We start from the raw sequence: 21,613 nt of genomic DNA on the forward strand, positions 1-21,613 counted from the left end.
AACACCCAAATACTACTTTCATTCTTGCAATTAAACCTGGTTGCTAAGAGCTGAATGTTGAGTAATTATTGTGACTAACTAGCATAATATAATAACTCATCAAGTAAAATAAACAAAGAATCATGGTATAGCTTTTCAATCATGAGATCAACCACATTTTCAAGTACAGAGGGAAAACACAAGGATGACTCTGGGGGTAGATTTAAGATTGTGTATATTTTATAAAATAATATATTACAACAGTTGAACACACAAAAACAAATTTGTTCATGACGTGAACCACACAGAAGAACTTCAGAGACAATCTCTTCACTGACTCCTGAGAGAGAGAGAGAGAGAGAGAGAGAGAGAGAGAGAGAGAGAGAGAGAGAAAGGGAGAGAAGTGAATGAAATAAGGAACATTTAGTAAAACATGTTCAATTCTCTAATTTTAAATTTCATATTTAAAAGATCTTAGTGACCACAGAGCACACACATTATATACGATACAAAAATAATTATATCAATCTTCATACCAATTAATGTTCATATTACTGTTATTGCATACTGTTCAAAGTTTTGGAAAATTTTTATTTTGATGCTGTTGGAACAAAGGGTCTTGAAACTTTGATGTCAATAAAGCCCATCTGAACTGAGAAAATAATTAATTGAAAGAGATGCAAGAAATCTGAATAGAAATAACATGTTATTGACATGACCTTTCCTGACCTTTAAATATTTAAAGCACAGATTGTGAAGTATGCAGCAGCACTACCTACCAACAGATGTTCTCCCCTCTTTTCTCTTTCTTCCACTTCACTGAAATAGTAAATGGAGAACATAATCACTGCTGGGTTAACAGAAATACTGATAATGCTTAAAAAATGATGCATTGGACACTGTGTAAAAAAAATTACATTTTCTGTGATGATAATCCAGACCAGAGAAGGTCTTCTCAACATCCCGCAGAGAAATTCTGCAGCCCAGCCAGACCATATATGATGGTCTATCAAAAGAAAATTGTTCATTGAAATATACACAGATCTAGGAATTGAGGTCAAATTAATCATAACATTGAATTTCCCAAAAGAATGTTTGCAAATGTTACCTTCATGGAGAACTGTGTGTTTGAAATGGCTCTCCAAATGGGATTTCACTTTGCTCAACTTTGTTGGGTGAAACAAAGCAGAGCTGCAGAACGGGCAGAGGAACTCCTTGCAGCATGTGGTGCATCTCTATAGTCCAGGAAAGGATCTTCCTTCTTGGATTGTGTGTTTCTTGAAAAAGAGAGAGTCCAATTGGTCAAATAAAACATTCATTCAAGTTCATTTCATATAAATAAATAGACATAATTTAGGCCTAAGCCTAGTACTTGACCAATTTATTTATTATTCTTTTGTCATATATTGGCTGCACTGAAATCACTTATAGAGAACACAGTACATGACACAATATCACACGCGGTATTATTATTATGATGATCTCTCTGTTATGTCTGACTATTAAAAATGTCAAATGCCTCAATCAACATTATAAAAACAATGTCAAAATGAAGAGACATGCTCATAACATGTATTGTAGGGTAAACATGCCCAGGTGAAAAAATACTATAGTAATTTATAGTAAATACTAGTTTTTTTGAACCATACTATAGTAAAGTACTTGAATTAATTTGTTGTGGTAATTTTGTATTTGCTGTGGTAACATCACTATAGTAATATAAACAAATTATTTTACCCAATACTGTACTAAGTTTTCTACAACTATAGGGTATATGATACTACAATATACACTAAAGTTTACTGTAGTAAATAATAAAGTATACTACAGTATTTATTACAGTTTATCAGTTCACTGTATACTACAGTATGCTGAAGGATTCATTAACAAAGTGTTGTAAATACTATAATTTATACAGTATACTACAATTTACTAATTTATACAAATACTATACAATGTACAAAAACAGTATAGTATTTACTATAGTATTTTTTCACCTGGGCAGGCTGACAGTGAGCACGCACGTGACAGTTAAAACATTAAGATTATTTTAACTTAATAACAAGATTTTACAACGAAGTGCTACAGGTTATTGTACAGGCTAGGATTATTAATCATACCGTACTCACCAAGTCAACACAAGCTTGTCAGTCGTGCTACAGTTTTGTTAAACTAATATGCTAACAATTCGTTTTACAGCATTAGAAGCTAATATATGATAGCTATAAAGTGCATTCAAGACTATTCAGCAACTCACGATCACTTCACTTTGCAATTAAATGCATCACAATTGTTTTTAATGTTAAACAAATAAAAATTGATTCACATTTGATACTCACACTCTGAATATCGTTCATCTTCCAGAAAAACATGCGGTCACTGGTCCTGTAATTCGGTAGGTGGCGCTGTCACTAAAAATCTAGGGTCCTAGAAATGCGGTCCTGAAAATGCAGCCTCCGGTTTTGCAGGCAGATGCTACTCAATTAAACGGTAAAATGCTCATGAAGTGACTCTCAGAGCAGCTTTGGAGATGAAGTTTGTGTTCATGTCGTCATATAGTCAGATGGCAGACGCTGGAAAAAACACTGTTGTGCTTCAGTATGTGTAGGCTAGTAAACGCATTTGTGGGTTCATTCACACAGAGACACGCAGAACATGCAGGATTCATGAAAATAATCTTCTTGCGGTTTAATATTCACAGACACTAGTCCATATCGTGATTTGATTTAAGTGTGCCCATCTACTGATTTATTCATCCAAAATTTGACAAATTCTGTGACATTCCGTGTTATACAGTAAATTCTGTTTTTATGAATGAATTCCGCGATTCCGTCCATGTTTTCTGCATCGAGGAAGTCATAGTTCACTTTTATTTCTTTGGTTCAGACCAGGGGTGGTGAACTCCGGTCCTGGAGAGCCTCAGTCCTGCAGAGTTTAGCTCCAACCCTGATCAAAACTCACCTGCCTATAGCTTTCTAACAACCTTTCAAACCTTGATTAGCTTGTTCAGGTGTGTTTGATTAGGGCTGGAGCTGAACTCTCCAGGACCGAGGTTAGACACCCCTGGTTCAGACAGACAGCAAATCATAAATTAACTTAAGTGCCTTCTGACTTCTAAGGCATGGCCCTTTCACAAACACTGTAGTGCCATGTTAATCTATATTCACTGTGACTCTCAGGACACGCCTCGTCTCTGTAGTATTGTGATGCGTCATATTCATGTAGCAGCAGAGGTGATGAGAGAACACGAGTGAGAAACAGTTTAGAGAGGAGAAATCAATCTACATATGAAATACTGGTCACAAATTATTGGTCACTTTCTAAATAATAAAAGTATAGTGCATCTACTAATAATTCTATATAAATCAATCGTTTTTTTCGTCAAATGCCAACTTGTATCCGATGCACACTTTTTAAATCGATGCATTGCATAGTTAACTTTAATGCTGATGCACCGATGCGAATCAGTGAATCTTACCATCCCTAGTCTGTTCTCACTTCTGTGTTGTTTCAAAGCAAAGATTTGTCAGATTTGTCAGAGAGAGAGAGAGAGAGAGAGAGAGAGCACAGAAAATAAGACAGAAGAAAAATCTCTTTATTCTGTAAAGTCATATCATCTTCATTAGCAAATAAAACAGACACAGGAAATTTAGATCATCTTCATTTCAACAGATTGCAAAATACTAAGGTGAAAATTGTTCCACAAATATAAAGTGAACAGACTGATCTCAGGAAATATTATATCAGCTACAGTAACAGTACTATTAACAGTAATGTAAGATTATGAATGAATGAACAATACTCACGTCAGTGTGTTGAGTCGACAGTGTTTATCCTGCAGTAGAGCAGAGATCTGATTCACTCGTGTGTCTTCTAGTTTATGTTCACTCAGATTCAGCTCTCTCAGGAGTAACGGGTTTTTACCCACAACTCTGTTCACATACTGACAGGCTTCATCTGCAGCAGGACTCAAAAACCTGCAGAAGGGAAGATGAATCTGAATTCAATTCAGTTCTCAACTAAACCTGCTGTAATGAAAACATCCAGCAGTTGCATATAATGCATATAATTTATTTTGTTAATTATTTCATCCCGTCTCACCTCAGTGTCTTCAGTTGACAGTTTGGATCCTGTAGTAAATCATCGAGCTCCTTCACTCCTGATTGTCCAGGATCATTTCCTGTGAGATCCAGCTCTATCAGGTGTGAAGGGTTTGATCTCAGAGCTGAAGCCAGAGCTTTATAACCTTCTTCTGTTACACTGCAGTTAGAGAGTCTAGAACAGAGAGGAAAATGTAACATTCAGCTGATTAATCAGTTATTCTGATTATTCATTCAGCTGATATATTCAGTCATTACCAGAATAATATAAATCCTTAAAGTGAATTATATTTTGACAACTGAATATGGAGGCAAACAAAAAGGCACAGAGAACTTTAATATGTTAGACATCAATGGCTACGTTTACATGCACCTAAATAATCCATTTGTAATCGGATTGACGGTTCAATCGGATTGAAAAATATTCATGTAAACACTTTAATCGATCCGATTGAGCTCGATCCGAATGAAATTTCAATCGGATTGGAAGGGGTGGTTTATCAACCAATCCAACAGCAAAAATGACCATGTAAACGCTTGAATCCGACTACTTCCTCAATCGTGTTCAGGAGTCTCTGGGGCACATGCGCAGTGCAATGTTGACACGCATTACACAGTGCACAAGTTCACATTCACGTCTTTAGTTGTAAAACCGTTGCTGATTTATGAATGCGTATGTCAACAGGGCAAAAATAACGATGAGCTCTGTTGGTGTCACATCCATGGTTGTCTCCGCAAGTGTGATTGATATGAGCGCGTGCACAAAAGTTTCAATCTGAATGTATGTAAAACACATATAAACAGATATTTGAATCTGATTATAATGTTTAGAGTACACGTTAACAGATCTGCAGTCGGATTCAATTCATTCGGATTGATGAAAATTGGTGCATGTAAACATAGCCACTGTCACTTTCAAGGATTCAATTACCAAAACCTGTACAAGTGTGAAAGTATTTGTTCTGAATGATGCACAACATACAAGCAACATCAAAATTGTTTAAAAATAAGAAAAGTTTTGAAATGGCCTCAAAATAAAATCCACAACTAAGGCCCATTGAAATGCTGTGGAAGGACCTGAAACGTACAGTTCATGCTAGATACGCCTACAAATTGCACTGAACTGAAGCAGCTTTGCAAGGAGGAGTGGGACAAACTGGCCAAAATTCCTCCACAGTGACGTAAAACACTCAAACAACTACAGGAAGTGTTTAGTCGAGACCATCTGCAAAGCTGGAAGCAGAATCACAGATACGTAGCTCCATCAAAAACACTAAAATACATGAATCCTGTCACATATAATGTTAAGATAAGTGATGACAATTACCAGATCTCACCCTCCTTTCTGTGGCAGGATTACCAGCTCTAACAGACTGATCTGAATTCTGACTCAAAACTGGTGCTGCAACTAATGATTAAATCACTAAATGACAAACTGTAATAAAGAAAAACAGCACCAAGTGTTAAATCATTAGATCTAGAATATCTACATATATAGAAAATTCTATATCCAATTACTATTATAATCCCTTTGCAATTACTGCCCTCATAATGATTACAATTCATGTTACATGTGCAATTTATAGCTTTGAAGACAAAAAATACTTTAGCAAAATATTTTAGTTAGAATTTTTGTGCTCCTCTTCTATTGAGCTCCATTAATTTAATGCACATACACAAGTTTGCGCTCTTTCAGTGATGTCTGTGACTGTGACGTGTAAAAGAGGCTCGATTGTTGTCAGGACGGGCCATTATACAAGCTTTATTCTGGAGAATTATACAAATCCCTGCCTTTCCATAACATTTAAATGGACTGATTTCACATTTTTAACGTAAGACAATCTTGTACATGAATCAATTTATTTTAAGTAATTTTAAAGTGTAGTTTACAACCTCTGAATACACATTGTTTAAAGGGGTCCTATTATGCTTTTTCACTTTTTCAGCTTTAGTTAATGTGCAATGTTGCTGTTTGAGCATAAAAAGATCTGCAGGGTTACAAAGCTCAGAGTCCACTCCAAAGGAGGATATTCTCTCTTTTCAAGAACTACAACGAACGGCTCGTTTGGACTACACCGTGTTTCTTCTGGATCTTGTGAAGTCACAATGTCACTCATTTAAATAATCCCCACTGACGGAATACACCAAAAGATGGGGCGAGGCCTGGTTGAGCTGCACTAGAGAAGACGAAGAATAAATAACATTTATTTTTAACACTGTTCCTGAACCTTATAACCCCAACATTTATCTGTGTACTGCACATTTTATGGAGGACAGCTTCCAGAACCGAAGAGAATAATGACGGCTACACACAAAAGCTTGAAACTCACGGTCATGGTAAGAGGTGTGACATTTCCAGAACACGCTCTAAGCAGTTTACCAATCACAACACATGGGGCCAGCTAACCAATCAGAGCACATGTTGTATTCTGGAAGGAGGGGCTTCAAAACAGGAACTAAACAGAGAGTTTGAGACAGACTGATAGTATTAACTAATAGTATTTCTGAATCTTTCTTCAGATGGAGAAACAGCAGAAAGTGCAGCGCTATAAATGATGTGACTTGAGTCCAGTTGTCTTAAACTAAACAGTGAACTTTAATCTCACTGTAACTGCTGTACAGTATAATGATACTAACTCTAGTTTCTCCAGCTTGAATTGTGGGTTCATCAGTAGATCACTGAGGTTTTTCACTCCAGAGGCTCCTAGATTATTCACGCTCAGGTTCAGCTCTCTCAGGTGTGATGGGTTTGATTTCAGAGCTGAAGTCAGGATGACACACTGTTCCTCTGTAATACTGCATCTATTCAGACTGAAGACAGAAAGAGAAAATGACTCAAATCCATGTTCAGTTCATGTGTGAGTTAAATGAATCATTAATAAATGTCATACAGTCACTAATACACCAGCAAAATCATGGAAACTTCATGATATGAACAAACCAAGACAGGAGCATTTGAGGACACTAGTTACAATCCAAGTCTGGATCCGTCCTCACTCCACAAATAAGTGAATTTATCACTGGAGATTAATATATAGGATCAATATAGAAACAATAGAAAAATTTATATTTAAATGGACAGATTTCACATTTTCAACATAAGAAAATCTTATACATGAATCAATTTAATTTAAGTCATTTTAAAGTGTAGTTTACAACCTCTAAATACACATTTTGCTCAATAAATTAAGATTTAGTGAAAAGTACCATTAGTCCAGTATAACTGTAACTCTGTCAGAATAATCTACTGTCATTTGTTACGCTGTTTTTAGTCTGTTCTCACTTCTGTATTGTTTCAAAGCAAAGATTTGTCAGATTTCAGTATAAAACTATTTTACATCCACAAAGTTTCAAATGCTTTAAAGTTTAATGCTCTTTCTACTGATACACATAACAAGCCGTTAACTAATAGTATTTCTGAATCTTTCTTCAGATGGAGAAACAGCAGAAAGTGCAGCGCTATAAATGATGTGACTTGAGTCCAGTTGTCTTAAACTAAACCGTGAACTTTAATCTCACTGTAACTGCTGTACAGTATAATGATACTAACTCTAGTTTCTCCAGCTTGAATTGTGGGTTCATCAGTAGATCACTGAGGTTTTTCACTCCAGAGTCTCCTAGTTTATTCCAGCTCAGGTTCAGCTCTCTCAGGTGTGATGGGTTTGATTTCAGAGCTGAAGTCAGAGCAGAACAACCTTCATCTGTCATACAACAGCAGCTTAACCTACATTAGCAGAGAGAGAGAGAGAGAGAGAGAGAGATTTGATTTTTCAAGCATCTTTATTTAACAAAACTAAAAAAAAAAAAAAAAAAACACATCAAATCACATAACATCAAAAATACCACAAAATTTAAAACATTTTATAAAAAGAGTGCAAAATGAAGTTCATTTTCAATAACGGAACACAAAGCTCCTCTATGACACCATATTCTTTCAAAAATATTTAAGGAGGAAATCAATTAAAAGCCTTGATTTGATCATAGCTGCAAACACCCTTTCAACATTATGATTGATTCTTTGCTCAATTTTTTCTCTTCTGCTAATATAAATGGCTATTTTGGCTTTTCCCAAAATAAAATTAAGCAATTGACAAATCATTCTTTCGTTTTTGAACATATTTAAAACCCAAAATAAAACTCTGCACAGAAAACTTCTCATTAAAACAATTAAAAAGATTTTGCAAACCATCAAATAAAGGTTTAAGTCTTGAGCAATACACAAAAGTATGAAAAACGGTCTCTTTCTGAAAACAAAAAGGACATTCATTGCTAATATCTGGATTCAAAACAGAAACAAAAGCATTTACAGCAATAATGCCATGCAGAATTCGCCATTGTAGATCTCCAGCTCTTTTAGTTAACGGTGGCTTGTACAGTGCTCTCCACTCTGGTCTAACATTATTACTCATCTTAAAAACAGTACGCCACGGTGTGTCAATTCTTTCATGTAATCCCCTTTTGTTAAAAACCTTTACACAAGCTTTATACATTTTTTTCCCCATTACTTTCATACAAATCTATATCTGTCACCTTTTCAGATTCCAAAAAAAATCCTGTACAGTCACCTAAATTTTGTGAAAGAAGCAGATTTAGAAACTGGTCCTTTTCATTAGGGATAAATTCCCCTTCACTGTAACCTTGAAGCATCTTTAATTCTTCTATTATAAAAGCAGATTGTAACTTCTGTAATACTTGTGTAACAATTCGAATGGATTTCACTCCTAAAAGAACAGCTACATCCTCAGCTTTACCAAAACTTGGCCCAGCCACTTTGATTAAACATCCAATTGTTATAATCTTGGATTTAATAAATGCTGCAGTCATTGTCCCACATGCACCCAAAATGTCCAAACGTGATCCATAGATCAGGGGTTCCTTCAATAGCCAGAATAAAGATGACGTAGGATCAGTTCTTTTCACCTTAAAGAGATCCCATACTTTAAAAAGATTCCTGTAAAACTCTGGCATCCTAGATGTGTTGACTTTTTTGGGATCCAACAAGAACAAAGGCTTATCCAAGCATAGTCCTTCAGCAGTCTTTAAAATCATACTGGCCACTGGCCTCCAGCTTAAGTTCTCTGGGCCAGTAAGGAATCGCTGTATAAACTGTAAGTGAAAAGCTGCAGTCCTACTTTGTAAATGTACAAGCCCTTGCCCTCCTTCTTCTTTTGGTAAATACAATACATTATGGGGTACCCAATGCATTTTTTCCCAAAAAAAGTCTATTAATATGGATTGGATTTTCCCAAGTAAATATGCAGGTGGGTCTATACAAGCCAGTTGGTGCCATAAAGAAGAGGCCACAAAATTATTAATAATAAGGGTACGTCCTCTATATGATAAACTCTTTACAATCCATTTCCATTTCATTAAACGACCTTTAAGTTTTTCAATTATTCCCTCCCAATTTTTTTGAGCAATCATTTCGTCTCCTATAAACACTCCCAAATATTTTAAACCATCTTTTTTCCAAGTTAACCCATTTGGGAGTGTTGGAACCCCTCTTTCCCACTTTCTTATTAAAACTGCTTCACTTTTACCCCAGTTAATTCTAGCTGAAGAGATGACTTCAAAATCCCTTAATGTTTTTAATAATGTGTCTACATCATTTTGCTTATTTACTATTATGACAACATCATCAGCATATGCTGATAAAACTAAAGTGCTTTTACTGGCTTGTATAGATACCCCTTCTATAACTCTTCTCAATTTATTTAAAAGTGGTTTGATTGCTAGTGTGTAAAGGATCCCAGACAGAGAACATCCCTGTCTTACTCCACGACACACTTTAAAAGGAGCACATAAGCCACCGTTAACTTTCAATACACTCTCAATGTCATTGTATAAAACTTTTATATATCTAATAAAATCATAACTAAAACCAAATGCGTGTAAAGTTTTCCACAGATAGTCATGTTCTACACAATCAAACGCTTTCTCTTGATCTAAGGAAATCAAACCCATATCTATACCCATAATTTTAGAAACATCAAATAAATCTCTTATTAAATGGATATTATCAAAAATTGATCGTCCAGGTATACAATAGGACTGACCAGAGTGGATTACCTCCTCCAAAACCCTTCCTTGTCTAGTAGCTAACACTTTTGAAAGCAACTTATAGTCACAGCACAACAAGGATACAGGTCGCCAGTTTTTTATGTCTCTCACATCACCTTTTTTCGGCAAAAGGGTAAGGACCGCTCTTCTACAGCTCAGCGGCAGAAGTCCTCCGACTAGGCTGTCACTGAGAACTGCCAGCAGATCCTCCCCTATCACAGACCAAAAGGTTTTATAGAACTCAACTGGGATTCCATCTATCCCAGAAGCCTTACCATTCTCCATGCTTTGGAGAGCTTCATGCAGTTCACCTAGGCTTACAGCCCTCTTGAGTGCTGCATTAGAGTCCTCAGAGACCTTTGGCAAATCCTCAAAGAAACACTGCTCAACAGACTGATTCTCCTCGTGCTCACAACTATAGAGTTTTTCATAAAAAACATTTGCTCTTTTACGAATTTCAATAGGGTCTGATATCAGAGAACCAGTCTCAGAAAATAAAGAATGTATAACACGTTTTTGACCGTTCTTTTTTTCTAGACTAAAGAAGAATTTTGACGGCAAATCCATCTGGTCTATATCTTGAAATCGTGATCGAACTAGCGCTCCCTGTGCTTTCACTCTTTGCATGTCAGACAACACCGATTTCTTTAAAAAAAAGGCCTTCAATATGTGTTTGATTTCCACTTGACTGTGCCGCTTCTTGAAATTTCAGAAATTCATCCTCTAACACTCTAATAGATTTAATTATATCTTTTGTGACATTATGAGTGTACTGTTGACATAGTTGCTTAATCTGAGTTTTACCAAACCCCCACCATGTTTGCAAAGACTGAAAACTTGCTTTTTCATTCCTAAAATTTTCCCAAAAGAATTTAAACGTATCTATAAAATGTGCATCACTTAATAAATTTGTATTAAAATGCCAGTAAGCACTTTTCAGCTTGACAAAGTTTAAAGTTACTGTACCTATAACTAGACTATGATCAGAAAACCCAACTGGGGTTATGAAGCAGTTCTTGAAAATGCTAAGATGGTGTTTAAAACAATATAATCTGTCTAATCTCGCTAAAGACAACCTGTTATCACGAGCATGTGTCCATGTATACTGTTTTAAATTCCCATTTAGACACCTCCATACATCACATAAATCATTTGTTTCAACCATCTGAGTAAGTCGTTTACAAGAAGGCATATGTGGTTCTACATGATTCCTGTCTATGTTACTTTCCACACAATTAAAATCTCCACCCAAAATTAAATACTCTTCACTATTACATTTTTCCACAGTTTCAGCAAGAACATGTAAAAACACCATTCTTTCTGATGGTAAAGTTGGGGCATATACACAAATAAAAACAAAAGTGTGATTCTCAACCTGAGCTCGAATCTTTAGCAGTCTACCTTTCACAACCTCTTCCGTCTCAATGGAACAGGGAGTAAAATTATTAGCAAATAAAATAGCAACCCCTCCACTAAATGAAGATTTATGACTTAAAAAAGAGAGACCTTTAAATTCTTTTTCCCATTCAACAGCATTGGTTACATCACTATGTGTTTCTTGTACAAGTAAAACATCAATTTTTTTTTTTTTTTGACTCATAATCTCATACATCACTGAGCGTTTTACACGATCTCTAGCACCATTCACATTTAAAGACGCAATGTGAATGTCACCCATTTGAAAATAAAAAAGTAAACTTAAACCATAAAGAAAAAAGCAGCCAATAAGGGCCAAAAGTTTGAGCCAACTAACTGCCATTAACTTTTTAACTGGTTTTGTAGCTTTGTCACAAATTTTTTCAATCTGTATACCTCTTTGTTTGTGAAACATCCTTCACTCATAAACATCCTAGTATTTTCCACAAAGCGTTTAATGTCTGGAAAATAGTCAGCAACCTGTACCCCCCCTCAGATTTTTTGTCAGGTTTAAAAACTTCCTAATTTCCTCAGTATCATAATCTTTACATGTACATTCATTCTGGGAACAACTAGAAGCACCAGAATCGGAGAAATCGCTCTCGCTGCCAACTTCATCCACATAAGACTCCTTTTCATTTTCTGTTTTTCTAGCTTGTTTTGATTCAGAAACCTTGTCTTTCTTTTTTCTCTTTAAAGGTGTTTTAAAAACAGCCTGATCCATATCCATCATTAAACTATCACCTAAATTAACACTCTCGGAAGGGGACATTTTGTTCAACCCTACACTAACATGTGAAATATCCATGTTCTCATCAGCCTTGGACTCATTTCTGGCAACAACAGTGACAACTAATTCATTCTCTCCATGAATTTTTTCTGCGGCCTGATTCACCTCTTCTGTCTTTGAAAGAGGCACCGTATCAGTTGTGTTACTAGTGGATGGCCTGGGCTCAACTTGGCTTGGATCAGAAACATTTTCTGCTAATCCTTCCTCCCTGACTTGCACACCATTTTCACTTGAGGCATCTTGCGCGTTTGTGCCATTTTTATCTGGACAAACACGCACAAGTTGTCCCGTTTTACCACAGCCAAAGCACTTCATCACATCAGTACTTACAAAGACAGTGTAAACAAACCTCAATTTCAGACTCAGGTTAAACTCATTTCTATTATCTTTCAGGATCATATAAACAAATCTCCTAAAAGATACTACATGTTTAAACAAGTCTGACTTACTTCCGATAGCGATTCTTTTCATAGGACTGACTATCTTTCCAAAATGTTTTTGTTTAACATTTCGTCTGTAATGAAAGGTGGAACATTAGACAACGTGACCTTCTTCGCAGGGGTAGAAAGGGGAAGCACTGGGGTAAACAAACCACTAATTACCACTCCTTTCTCCACAACTTCGTTTGCTTTCTTGACTGAATTCAAAAACAAAACCATAGCGTTATTCATTCTAGATGCCGCTAAAATACATTCATGGCCAACAACATCACCAACGGCATCAACACTCCTCTACATTCACCGCAGACACCACTTTCACTCCGTGGCGCCGTGTGAGAGACTCCAAACTAGTGCTTGTGTTTTGGGCTGCCATGCTTTCCAGTGATACACTGGTTGGTGACGGCCAACCCAAAAAAAAAAGAAAAAGAAAGCAAATATTCTTGCCACAGCGGGCGAAAAAACCACTCACACTCACCACGCAACCCTCACACTCACTCAACAGACGCCCATGCATGCGCAGAGAGAGAGAGAGAGAGAGAGAGAGAGAGAGAGAGAGAGAGAGAGAGAGAGAGCACAGAAAATAAGACAGAAGAAAAAACTCTTTATTCTGTAAAGTCACATCATCTTCATTAGCAAATAAAACAGACACAGGAAATTTAGATCATCTTCATTTCAACAGATTGCAAAATACAAAGGTGAAAATATAAAGTGAACTCAGACTGATCTCAGGAAATATTATATCAGCTACAGTAACAGTACTATTAACAGTAATGTAAGATTATGAATGAATGAACAATACTCACGTCAGTGTGTTGAGTCGACAGTGTTTATCCTGCAGTAGAGCAGAGATCTGATTCACTCCTGAATCTCCTAGTTCATGTTCACTCAGATTCAGCTCTCTCAGGAGTAACAGGTTTTTACCCACAACTCTGTTCACATACTGACAGGCTTCATCTGCAGCAGGACTCAAACACCTGCAGAAGGGAAGATGAATCTGAATTCAATTCAGTTCTCAACTAAACCTGCTGTAATGAAAACATCCAGCAGTTGCATATAATGCATATAATTTATTTTGTTAATTATTTCATCCCGTCTCACCTCAGTGTCTTCAGTTGACAGTTTGGATCCTGTAGTAAATCATCGAGCTCCTTCACTCCTGATTGTCCAGGATCATTTCCTGTGAGATCCAGCTCTATCAGGTGTGAAGGGTTTGATCTCAGAGCTGAAGCCAGAGCTTTATAACCTTCTTCTGTTACACTGCAGTTAGAGAGTCTAGAACAGAGAGGAAAATGTAACATTCAGCTGATAAATCAGTTATTCTGATTATTTGTTCGGCTGATATATTCAGTCATTACCAGAATAATATAAATCTTTAAAGTGAATTATATTTTGACAACTGAATATGGAGGCAAACAAAAAGGCACAGAGAACTTTAATACGTTAGACATCAATGGCTACGTTTACATGCACCTAAATAATCCATTTGTAATCGGATTGACGGTTCAATCGGATTGAAAAATATTCATGTAAACACTTCAATCGATCCGATTGAGCTCGATCCGAATGAAATTTCAATCGGATTGGAAGGGGTGGTTTATCAAAATGACCATGTAAACACTTGAATCCGACTACTTCCTCAATCGTGTTCAGGAGTCTCTGGGGCACATGCGCAGTGCAATGTTGACACGCATTACACAGTGCACAAGTTCACATTCACGTCTTTAGTTGTAAAACCGTTGCTGATTTATGAATGTGTATGCCAACAGGGCAAAAATAACGATGAGCTCTGTTGGTGTCACATCCATGGTTGTCTCCGCAAGTGTGTTTGATATGAGCGCGTGCACAAAAGTTTTAATCTGAATGTATGTAAAACACATATAAACGGATATTTGAATCTGATTATGATGTTTAGAGTACATGTAAACAGATCTGCAGCCGGATTCAATTCATTCGGATTGACGAAAATTGGTGCATGTAAACATAGCCACTGTCACTTTCAAGGATTCAATTACCAAAAACTGTACAAGTGTGAAAGTATTTGTTCTGAATGATGCACAACATACAAGCAACATCAAAATTGTTTAAAAATAAGAAAAGTTTTGGAATGGCCTCAAAATAAAATCCACAACTAAGGCCAATTAAAATGCTGTGGAAGGACCTGAAACGTACAGTTCATGCTAGATACGCCTACAAATTGCACTGAACTGAAGCAGCTTTGCAAGGAGGAGTGGGACAAACTGGCCAAAATTCCTCCACAGTGACGTAAAACACTCAAACAACTACAGGAAGTGTTTAGTCGAGACCATCTGCAAAGCTGGAAGCAGAATCACAGATACATAGCTCCATCAAAACACTAAAATACATGAATCCTGTCACATATAATGTTAAGATAAGTGATGACAACTACCAGATCTCACCCTCCTTTCTGTGGCAGGATTACCAGCTCTAACAGACTGATCTGAATTCTGACTACTAAATCCTCGTTTGTAAACATTCTCAGGGTCTGAATCAAGCTCAAATTGATATGGCAAAATTGATGCCATTGTTAATATTTACACCTGAACAAATGAAACTCGCGGTCATGGTAAGGGATGTGACATTTCCAGAACACGCTCTAAGCAGTTCACCAATCACAACACATGGGTCCAGCAAACCAATCAGAGCACATGTTGTATTTTGGAAGGCGGGGCTTCAAAACAGGAACTAAACAAAGAGTTTGAGATAGACTGATAGTATTAACTAATAGTATTTCTGAATCTTTCTTCAGATGGAGAAACAGCAGAAAGTGCAGCGTTATAAATGATGCGACTTGAGTCCAGTTGTCTTAAACTAAACAGTGAACTTTAATCTCACTGTAACTGCTGTACAGTATAATGATACTAACTCTAGTTTCTCCAGCTTGAATTGTGGGTTCATCAGTAGATCACTGAGGTTTTTCACTCCTGTGTTTCCTAGTTTATTCCAGCTCAGGTCCAGCTCTCTCAGGTGTGATGGGTTTGATTTCAGAGCTGAAGTCAGGATGAGACACTGTTCCTCTGTAATTCTGCATCTATTCAGACTGAAGACAGAAAGAGAAAAGAACATTACTCACATCTATGATGAACATCTTATTGAAGAGCTACAGCAGGCACATAGTCTGTCATTTAGTCTACATTTCCCATATTCTGCTTGTAATTGTGTCACACTAGTTCTGTTTGTTGTAAACGGTTGTTTCTTCTTTCATTTTTTAAACTAAATATCTTTTGTTCATTATAGCAGCAGATGCAAATCTCATGATATTTCTGTGGAACATGTACACAATCAGTGCACTGTTTAAAATACTTGCAATGCAACTAGTTGAACACCTAATTTTACCTGTGACCAATGGAAAAGGCCAGAAGATATAATGCTATGGTATAAACAATGCAACTTAAACTAAACAGTAAACTGTACAGTATAATGATACTAACTGTAGTTTCTCCAGCTTGAATTGTGGGTTCATCAGTAGATCACTGAGGTTTTTCACTCCAGAGTCTCCTAGTTTATTCCAGCTCAGGTTCAGCTCTCTCAGGTGTGATGGGTTTGATTTCAGAGCTGAAGTCAGAGCAGAACAACCTTCATCTGTCATATCACAGTATCTTAACCTACATTAGCAGAGAGAGAGAGAGAGAGAGAGAGAGAGTAGGAAATAAGAGAAGAATAACTTATTCTGTAAAGTCACATCATCTTCATAAGTAAATAAAACAGAGGAAGTGAGATCATCATCTTCATTTCACCAGATCACAAAATATTAAGATGAAGAATTTTACACAAATATAATGTGAACTCAGACTCTTCATGAGATATTGAGTATAAAGTGTTTTAGTTTAAACTGTTGAAGTGATTTTCAGCATTTTGATTCTCGTATGTGAATGTTACTGACCTCAATCTCTCCAGTTTACAGTGTGAATCCTTCAGTACGTCACATAGGTGCTTCACTCCTGTGTTTTTTATTATATTCCTGCTCAGGTTCAGCTCTCTCAGGTGTGACGGGTTTGATTTCAGAGCTGAAGTCAGGATGACACACTGTTTCTCTGTAATACTGCATCTATTCAGACTGAAGACAGAAAGAGAAAATGACTCAAATCCATGTTCAGTTCATGTGTGAGTTAAATGAATCATTAATAAATGCCATACAGTCACTAATACACCAGCAAAATCATGGAAACTTCATGATATGAACAAACCAAGACAGGAGCATTTGAGGACACTAGTTACAATCCAAGTCTGGATCCGTCCTCACTCCACAAATAAGTGAATTTATCACTGGAGATTAATATATAGGATCAATATAGAAACAATAGAAAAGTTAATATTTAAATGGACAGATTTCACATTTTCAATGGAAGAAAATCTTGTACATGAATCAATTTATTTTAAGTCATTTAAAGTGTAGTTTACAACCTCTAAATACACATTTTGCTCAATAAATTAAGATTTAGTGAAAAGTAGCATTAGTCCAGTATAACTGTAACTCTGTCAGAATAATCTACTGTCATTTGTTACGCTGTTTTTAGTCTGTTCTCACTTCTGTATTGTTTCAAAGAAAAGATTTGTCAGATTTCAGTATAAAACTATTTTATATCCACAAAGTTTCAAATGCTTTAAAGTTTAATGCTCTTTCTACTGATACACATAACAAGCCGTTAACTAATAGTATTTCTGAATCTTTCTTCAGATGGAGAAACAGCAGAAAGTGCAGCGCTATAAATGATGTGACTTGAGTCCAGTTGTCTTAAACTAAACAGTGAACTTTAATCACACTGTAATTGCTGTACAGTATAATGATACTAACTCTAGTTTCTCCAGCTTGAATTGTGGGTTCATCAGTAGATCACTGATGTTTTTCACTCCAGAGTCTCCTAGATTATTCCAGCTCAGGTTCAGCTCTCTCAGGTGTGATGGGTTTGATTTCAGAGCTGAAGTCAGGATGAGACACTGTTTCTCTGTAATTCTGCATCTATTCAGACTGAAGACAGAAAGAGAAAATGACTCAAATCCATGTTCAGTTCATGTTAAATGAATCATTAATAAATGCCATACAGTCACTAATACACCAGCAAAATCATGGAAACTTCATGATATGAACAAACCAAGACAGGAGCATTTGAGGACACTAGTTACAATCCAAGTCTGGATCCGTCCTCACTCCACAAATAAGTGAATTTATCACTGGAGATTAATATATAGGATCAATATAGAAACAATAGAAAAGTTAATATTTAAATGGACAGATTTCACATTTTCAACATAAGAAAATTTTGTACATGAATCAATTTATTTTAAGTCATTTTAAAGTGTAGTTTACAACCTCTAAATACACATTTTGCTCAATGAATTAAGATTTAGTGAGAAGTAGCATTAGTCCAGTATAACTGTAACTCTGTCAGAATAATCTACTGTCATTTGTTACGCTGTTTTTAGTCTGTTCTCACTTCTGTATTGTTTCAAAGAAAAGATTTGTCAGATTTCAGCATATGAAACTATTTTATATCCACAAAGTTTCAAATTCTTCAAAGTTTAATGCTCTTTCTACTGATACACATAACAAGCCGTTAACTAATAGTATTTCTGAATCTTTCTTCAGATGGAGAAACAGCAGAAAGTGCAGCGCTATAAATGATGTGACTTGAGTCCAGTTGTCTTAAACTAAACAGTGAACTTTAATCTCACTGTAACTGCTGTACAGTATAATGATACTAACTCTAGTTTCTCCAGCTTGAATTGTGGGTTCATCAGTAGATCACTGAGGTTTTTCACTCCAGAGTCTCCTAGATTATTCCAGCTCAGGTTCAGCTCTCTCAGGTGTGATGGGTTTGATTTCAGAGCTGAAGTCAGGATGAGACACTGTTCCTCTGTAATACTGCAGTAACTCAGACTGAAGACAGAAAGAGAAAATGACTCAGATCTATGATGATCATCTTATTAAAGAGCTTCAGCAGCATTTAGTTTCCAATAGTCTGTTCTGAAACCCAGTCCACTAGTTCTGTTTGCTGGAAGATACTGTTTCTTCACTTTAATTTTTTAACTATTTAATGTGTCCCTTCTCTATTCTGTTGTAAAATCAGATTTCTGCATGTACACAATCAGTAAATTGTGTCAAATGATTAAAATGAAACAATTAATGTACTTGTAAAAACAAAACACTGTGTGACCAATAGGGATAAACAGCAGAAAGTGCAGCGCTATAAATGATGTGACTTGAGTCCAGTTGTCTTAAACTAAACAGTGAACTTTAATCTCACTGTAACTGCTGTACAGTATAATGATACTAACTGTAGTTTCTCCAGCTTGAATTGTGGGTTCATCAGTAGATCACTGAGGTTTTTCACTCCAGAGGCTCCTAGATCATTCTCGCTCAGGTTCAGCTCTCTCAGGTGTGATGGGTTTGATTTCAGAGCTGAAGTCAGAGCAGAACAACCTTCATCTGTCATATCACAGCAGCTTAACCTACATTAGCAGAAAGAGAGATTTTTTTTTTAATTTTGAAAAAGACTTTATTATTTTCATTAAGCACTTTTCAAAAAAAAAAAAAAAATACATTGTCTACATTAGTAGAAGAGAAAAAAAAAATGTTTCCATCAACAACAGAGCATAGACCCTCATTTTTACACCATTTCATTTAAAAAGGTCATCCATGGAACTGTAAAAATGAAAATCACTGAGTATTCTGGATTTTATTGTAGCTAAAAACATAGCATTAATATTTTGATCTGATCCCAGTTCTAGTTTTTCTACTCTTATAAATCGTTAACTTTGCTTGACCTATAATAAAATGTAAACATTGACAAATAAGCTACAATTAGTACAAAATGCAGCTGCATATATCAAGAAAATATGATCATATAACACCAATTTTATCATCTCTTCACTGGTTACCTATTAAGTTCCGTATCGATTATAAAGTACTGCTAATGACCTATAAGGCTCTAAATGGTTTAGCTCCTGTGTACTTAACCGATCTTCTATCGCCCTACAATCCTTCACGCTCTTTAAGATCACAAAACTCTGGACTTCTGGTTGTACCTAGGATAGCTAAGTCCTCTAAAGGAGGGAGAGCGTTTTCACATTTGGCTCCTAAACTCTGGAATAGCCTTCCTGATAATGTTCGGGGCTCAGACTCGCTCACCCAGTTTAAATCTAGATTAAAGCCGCATCTCTTTACCCAAGCATTCACATAATGCATCTCATATCAGATCAATTGCACATGACTATCTTTGCTTAATGTTATGAACAGCAGCTACGCTAATTATTCTCCATTTGCTTTTCCGTTTTACCTCGGGACAGGCGTCCCGAGGTGACTAGAGAGTACATCAGTTTCAGTTTGGATCCAGCCTCTTAAGAAGACCTCAGATGACCAACACCTTTGAAGAGACGGCACCAACTCCTGCGAGGACTTCAGAAGACGCAACATCTGGATCAACACGCACATTCCCAAATTTCTATATATCCTAATTATTGTTAATATGTAATTCATTTTTCCAGGAGCTCTTTGCTTCTAGCTTCAATAAAATTGCTAACAGTGATTGTAAATTAATTGCCTAAATTATTACATTATTAGCTAACTGCATTCTCTAAATTGTAATGTTGACATGCATTCTCTGTAAAGCTGCTTTGAAACGATATGTATTGTGAAAAGCGCTATACAAATAAATGTGAATTGAATTGAAATAAACCTCTTCTAACATATTTAAAACCAACAGTAAATACGTCTGTAGAAAAAGATTCACTAAAACTATAAAATAAATTTTGTAATTAACTAAACCTTTTCAATCAAAAACAATCGATATAACCTGCTATAAAGAAATCTGAAAACCACGCCCACCCGGGGGGGAAAACAATCCAACCGTCTCCATTATCTTTGTATTGCGTGAAGCTGCTTCCTTGTCATTTCTGACTTGTAACAAAAAACAGAACAATGTCTAAAAGCTGCTATGTGACAAGGTGTATAGAAAACAAGCTAAAAAACCCAGAACCAAAAACCCAGAAGTTTTTATAAGCTGTCGACCCAAAAAACTAGCGTTTAAGGACACAAAAGTGGATACAGGCATTTGAGACAGAGATATACATGTTATATTACTATGAGAACTACACCCACTGGAGGGGAACGTAATCAGCAACAGGAAATATAATATATAAAACTGACATTTGGATATTTCACTTAACAGTGACACAATGTTTACTGCACACGTAGGCTTACTGAGGCATACTGAGTGTCAGGATCCCAAAATTTACCCATTCTTCCTGCTGATGCTTCATGTCCTATGGCCTGTATTCACTTTTGTCTCCTTAAAAGCTGGCTTTTACGGTTCGATAGCTTATAAAAACTTAGTTCAGGGTTTTTTAGCTTGTTTTCTGTACACCTTGTCACATATCAGTGTTTAGACATTGATCTGTTTTTTGTTATAAGTCAGAAATGACAAGGAGGCAGCCTCACGCAATACAAAGTCAATGCAGACGGTTGGATTGTTTCCCCCCCCCCGGTGTGGGCGTGGCCTAAATGCACTCTGTCTCTATTGCACCGTGTAAAAGTCTCCATTGTACGTCCCCAATTCTGGTACTTAAAATTGGCTTATAAAATGATCTCCAATCTGATTTATCATCATCACACAGAAACATTACGCCATGGTGTGTCAACCCTCTTATCAAGCATTTTTTTGTTAAAAACTAGAACACAAGCTTTATAAAGAGATTTACCGGTACTTGGAAAAAAATGAAGACAGAGATTTTCCGGAACTTAAAAACATACCTGTCACAGAGACAAACTCCGTGATTCCCTCCTCTGGCCATCAGAGGGAGCCTTCGCCGGA

The 21,613-nt window shown here is 36.3% G+C and overlaps 2 protein-coding genes across 6 annotated transcripts in view; one reads left to right on the plus strand and one right to left on the minus strand.

The window, feature by feature from the left end:
* LOC127525781 (uncharacterized) overlaps window positions 1-21,613 on the minus strand; it is a 231,807-nt gene that overhangs the window by 131,677 nt on the left and 78,517 nt on the right. Inside the window, exons 22-33 of the mRNA XM_051918719.1 lie at window positions 19,080-19,253; window positions 18,508-18,681; window positions 17,599-17,772; window positions 16,687-16,860; window positions 16,235-16,408; window positions 15,670-15,843; window positions 13,884-14,057; window positions 13,589-13,759; window positions 7,630-7,803; window positions 6,717-6,890; window positions 4,081-4,254; window positions 3,786-3,956 (exon numbers count right to left, since the gene is read on the minus strand). Coding sequence (XP_051774679.1) covers window positions 3,786-3,956; window positions 4,081-4,254; window positions 6,717-6,890; window positions 7,630-7,803; window positions 13,589-13,759; window positions 13,884-14,057; window positions 15,670-15,843; window positions 16,235-16,408; window positions 16,687-16,860; window positions 17,599-17,772; window positions 18,508-18,681; window positions 19,080-19,253 — 2,082 coding nt within the window. The remainder of the gene's footprint in view (window positions 1-3,785; window positions 3,957-4,080; window positions 4,255-6,716; window positions 6,891-7,629; window positions 7,804-13,588; window positions 13,760-13,883; window positions 14,058-15,669; window positions 15,844-16,234; window positions 16,409-16,686; window positions 16,861-17,598; window positions 17,773-18,507; window positions 18,682-19,079; window positions 19,254-21,613) is intronic.
* Window positions 1-21,613, plus strand: part of LOC127494020 (transmembrane O-methyltransferase homolog) — a 130,431-nt gene that overhangs the window by 80,996 nt on the left and 27,822 nt on the right. The gene's annotated exons all lie outside the window — the stretch shown is intronic.

Source organism: Ctenopharyngodon idella, chromosome 14 (assembly GCF_019924925.1).
Source record: "Ctenopharyngodon idella isolate HZGC_01 chromosome 14, HZGC01, whole genome shotgun sequence".
Taxonomy (NCBI): Eukaryota; Metazoa; Chordata; class Actinopteri; order Cypriniformes; family Xenocyprididae; genus Ctenopharyngodon; species Ctenopharyngodon idella.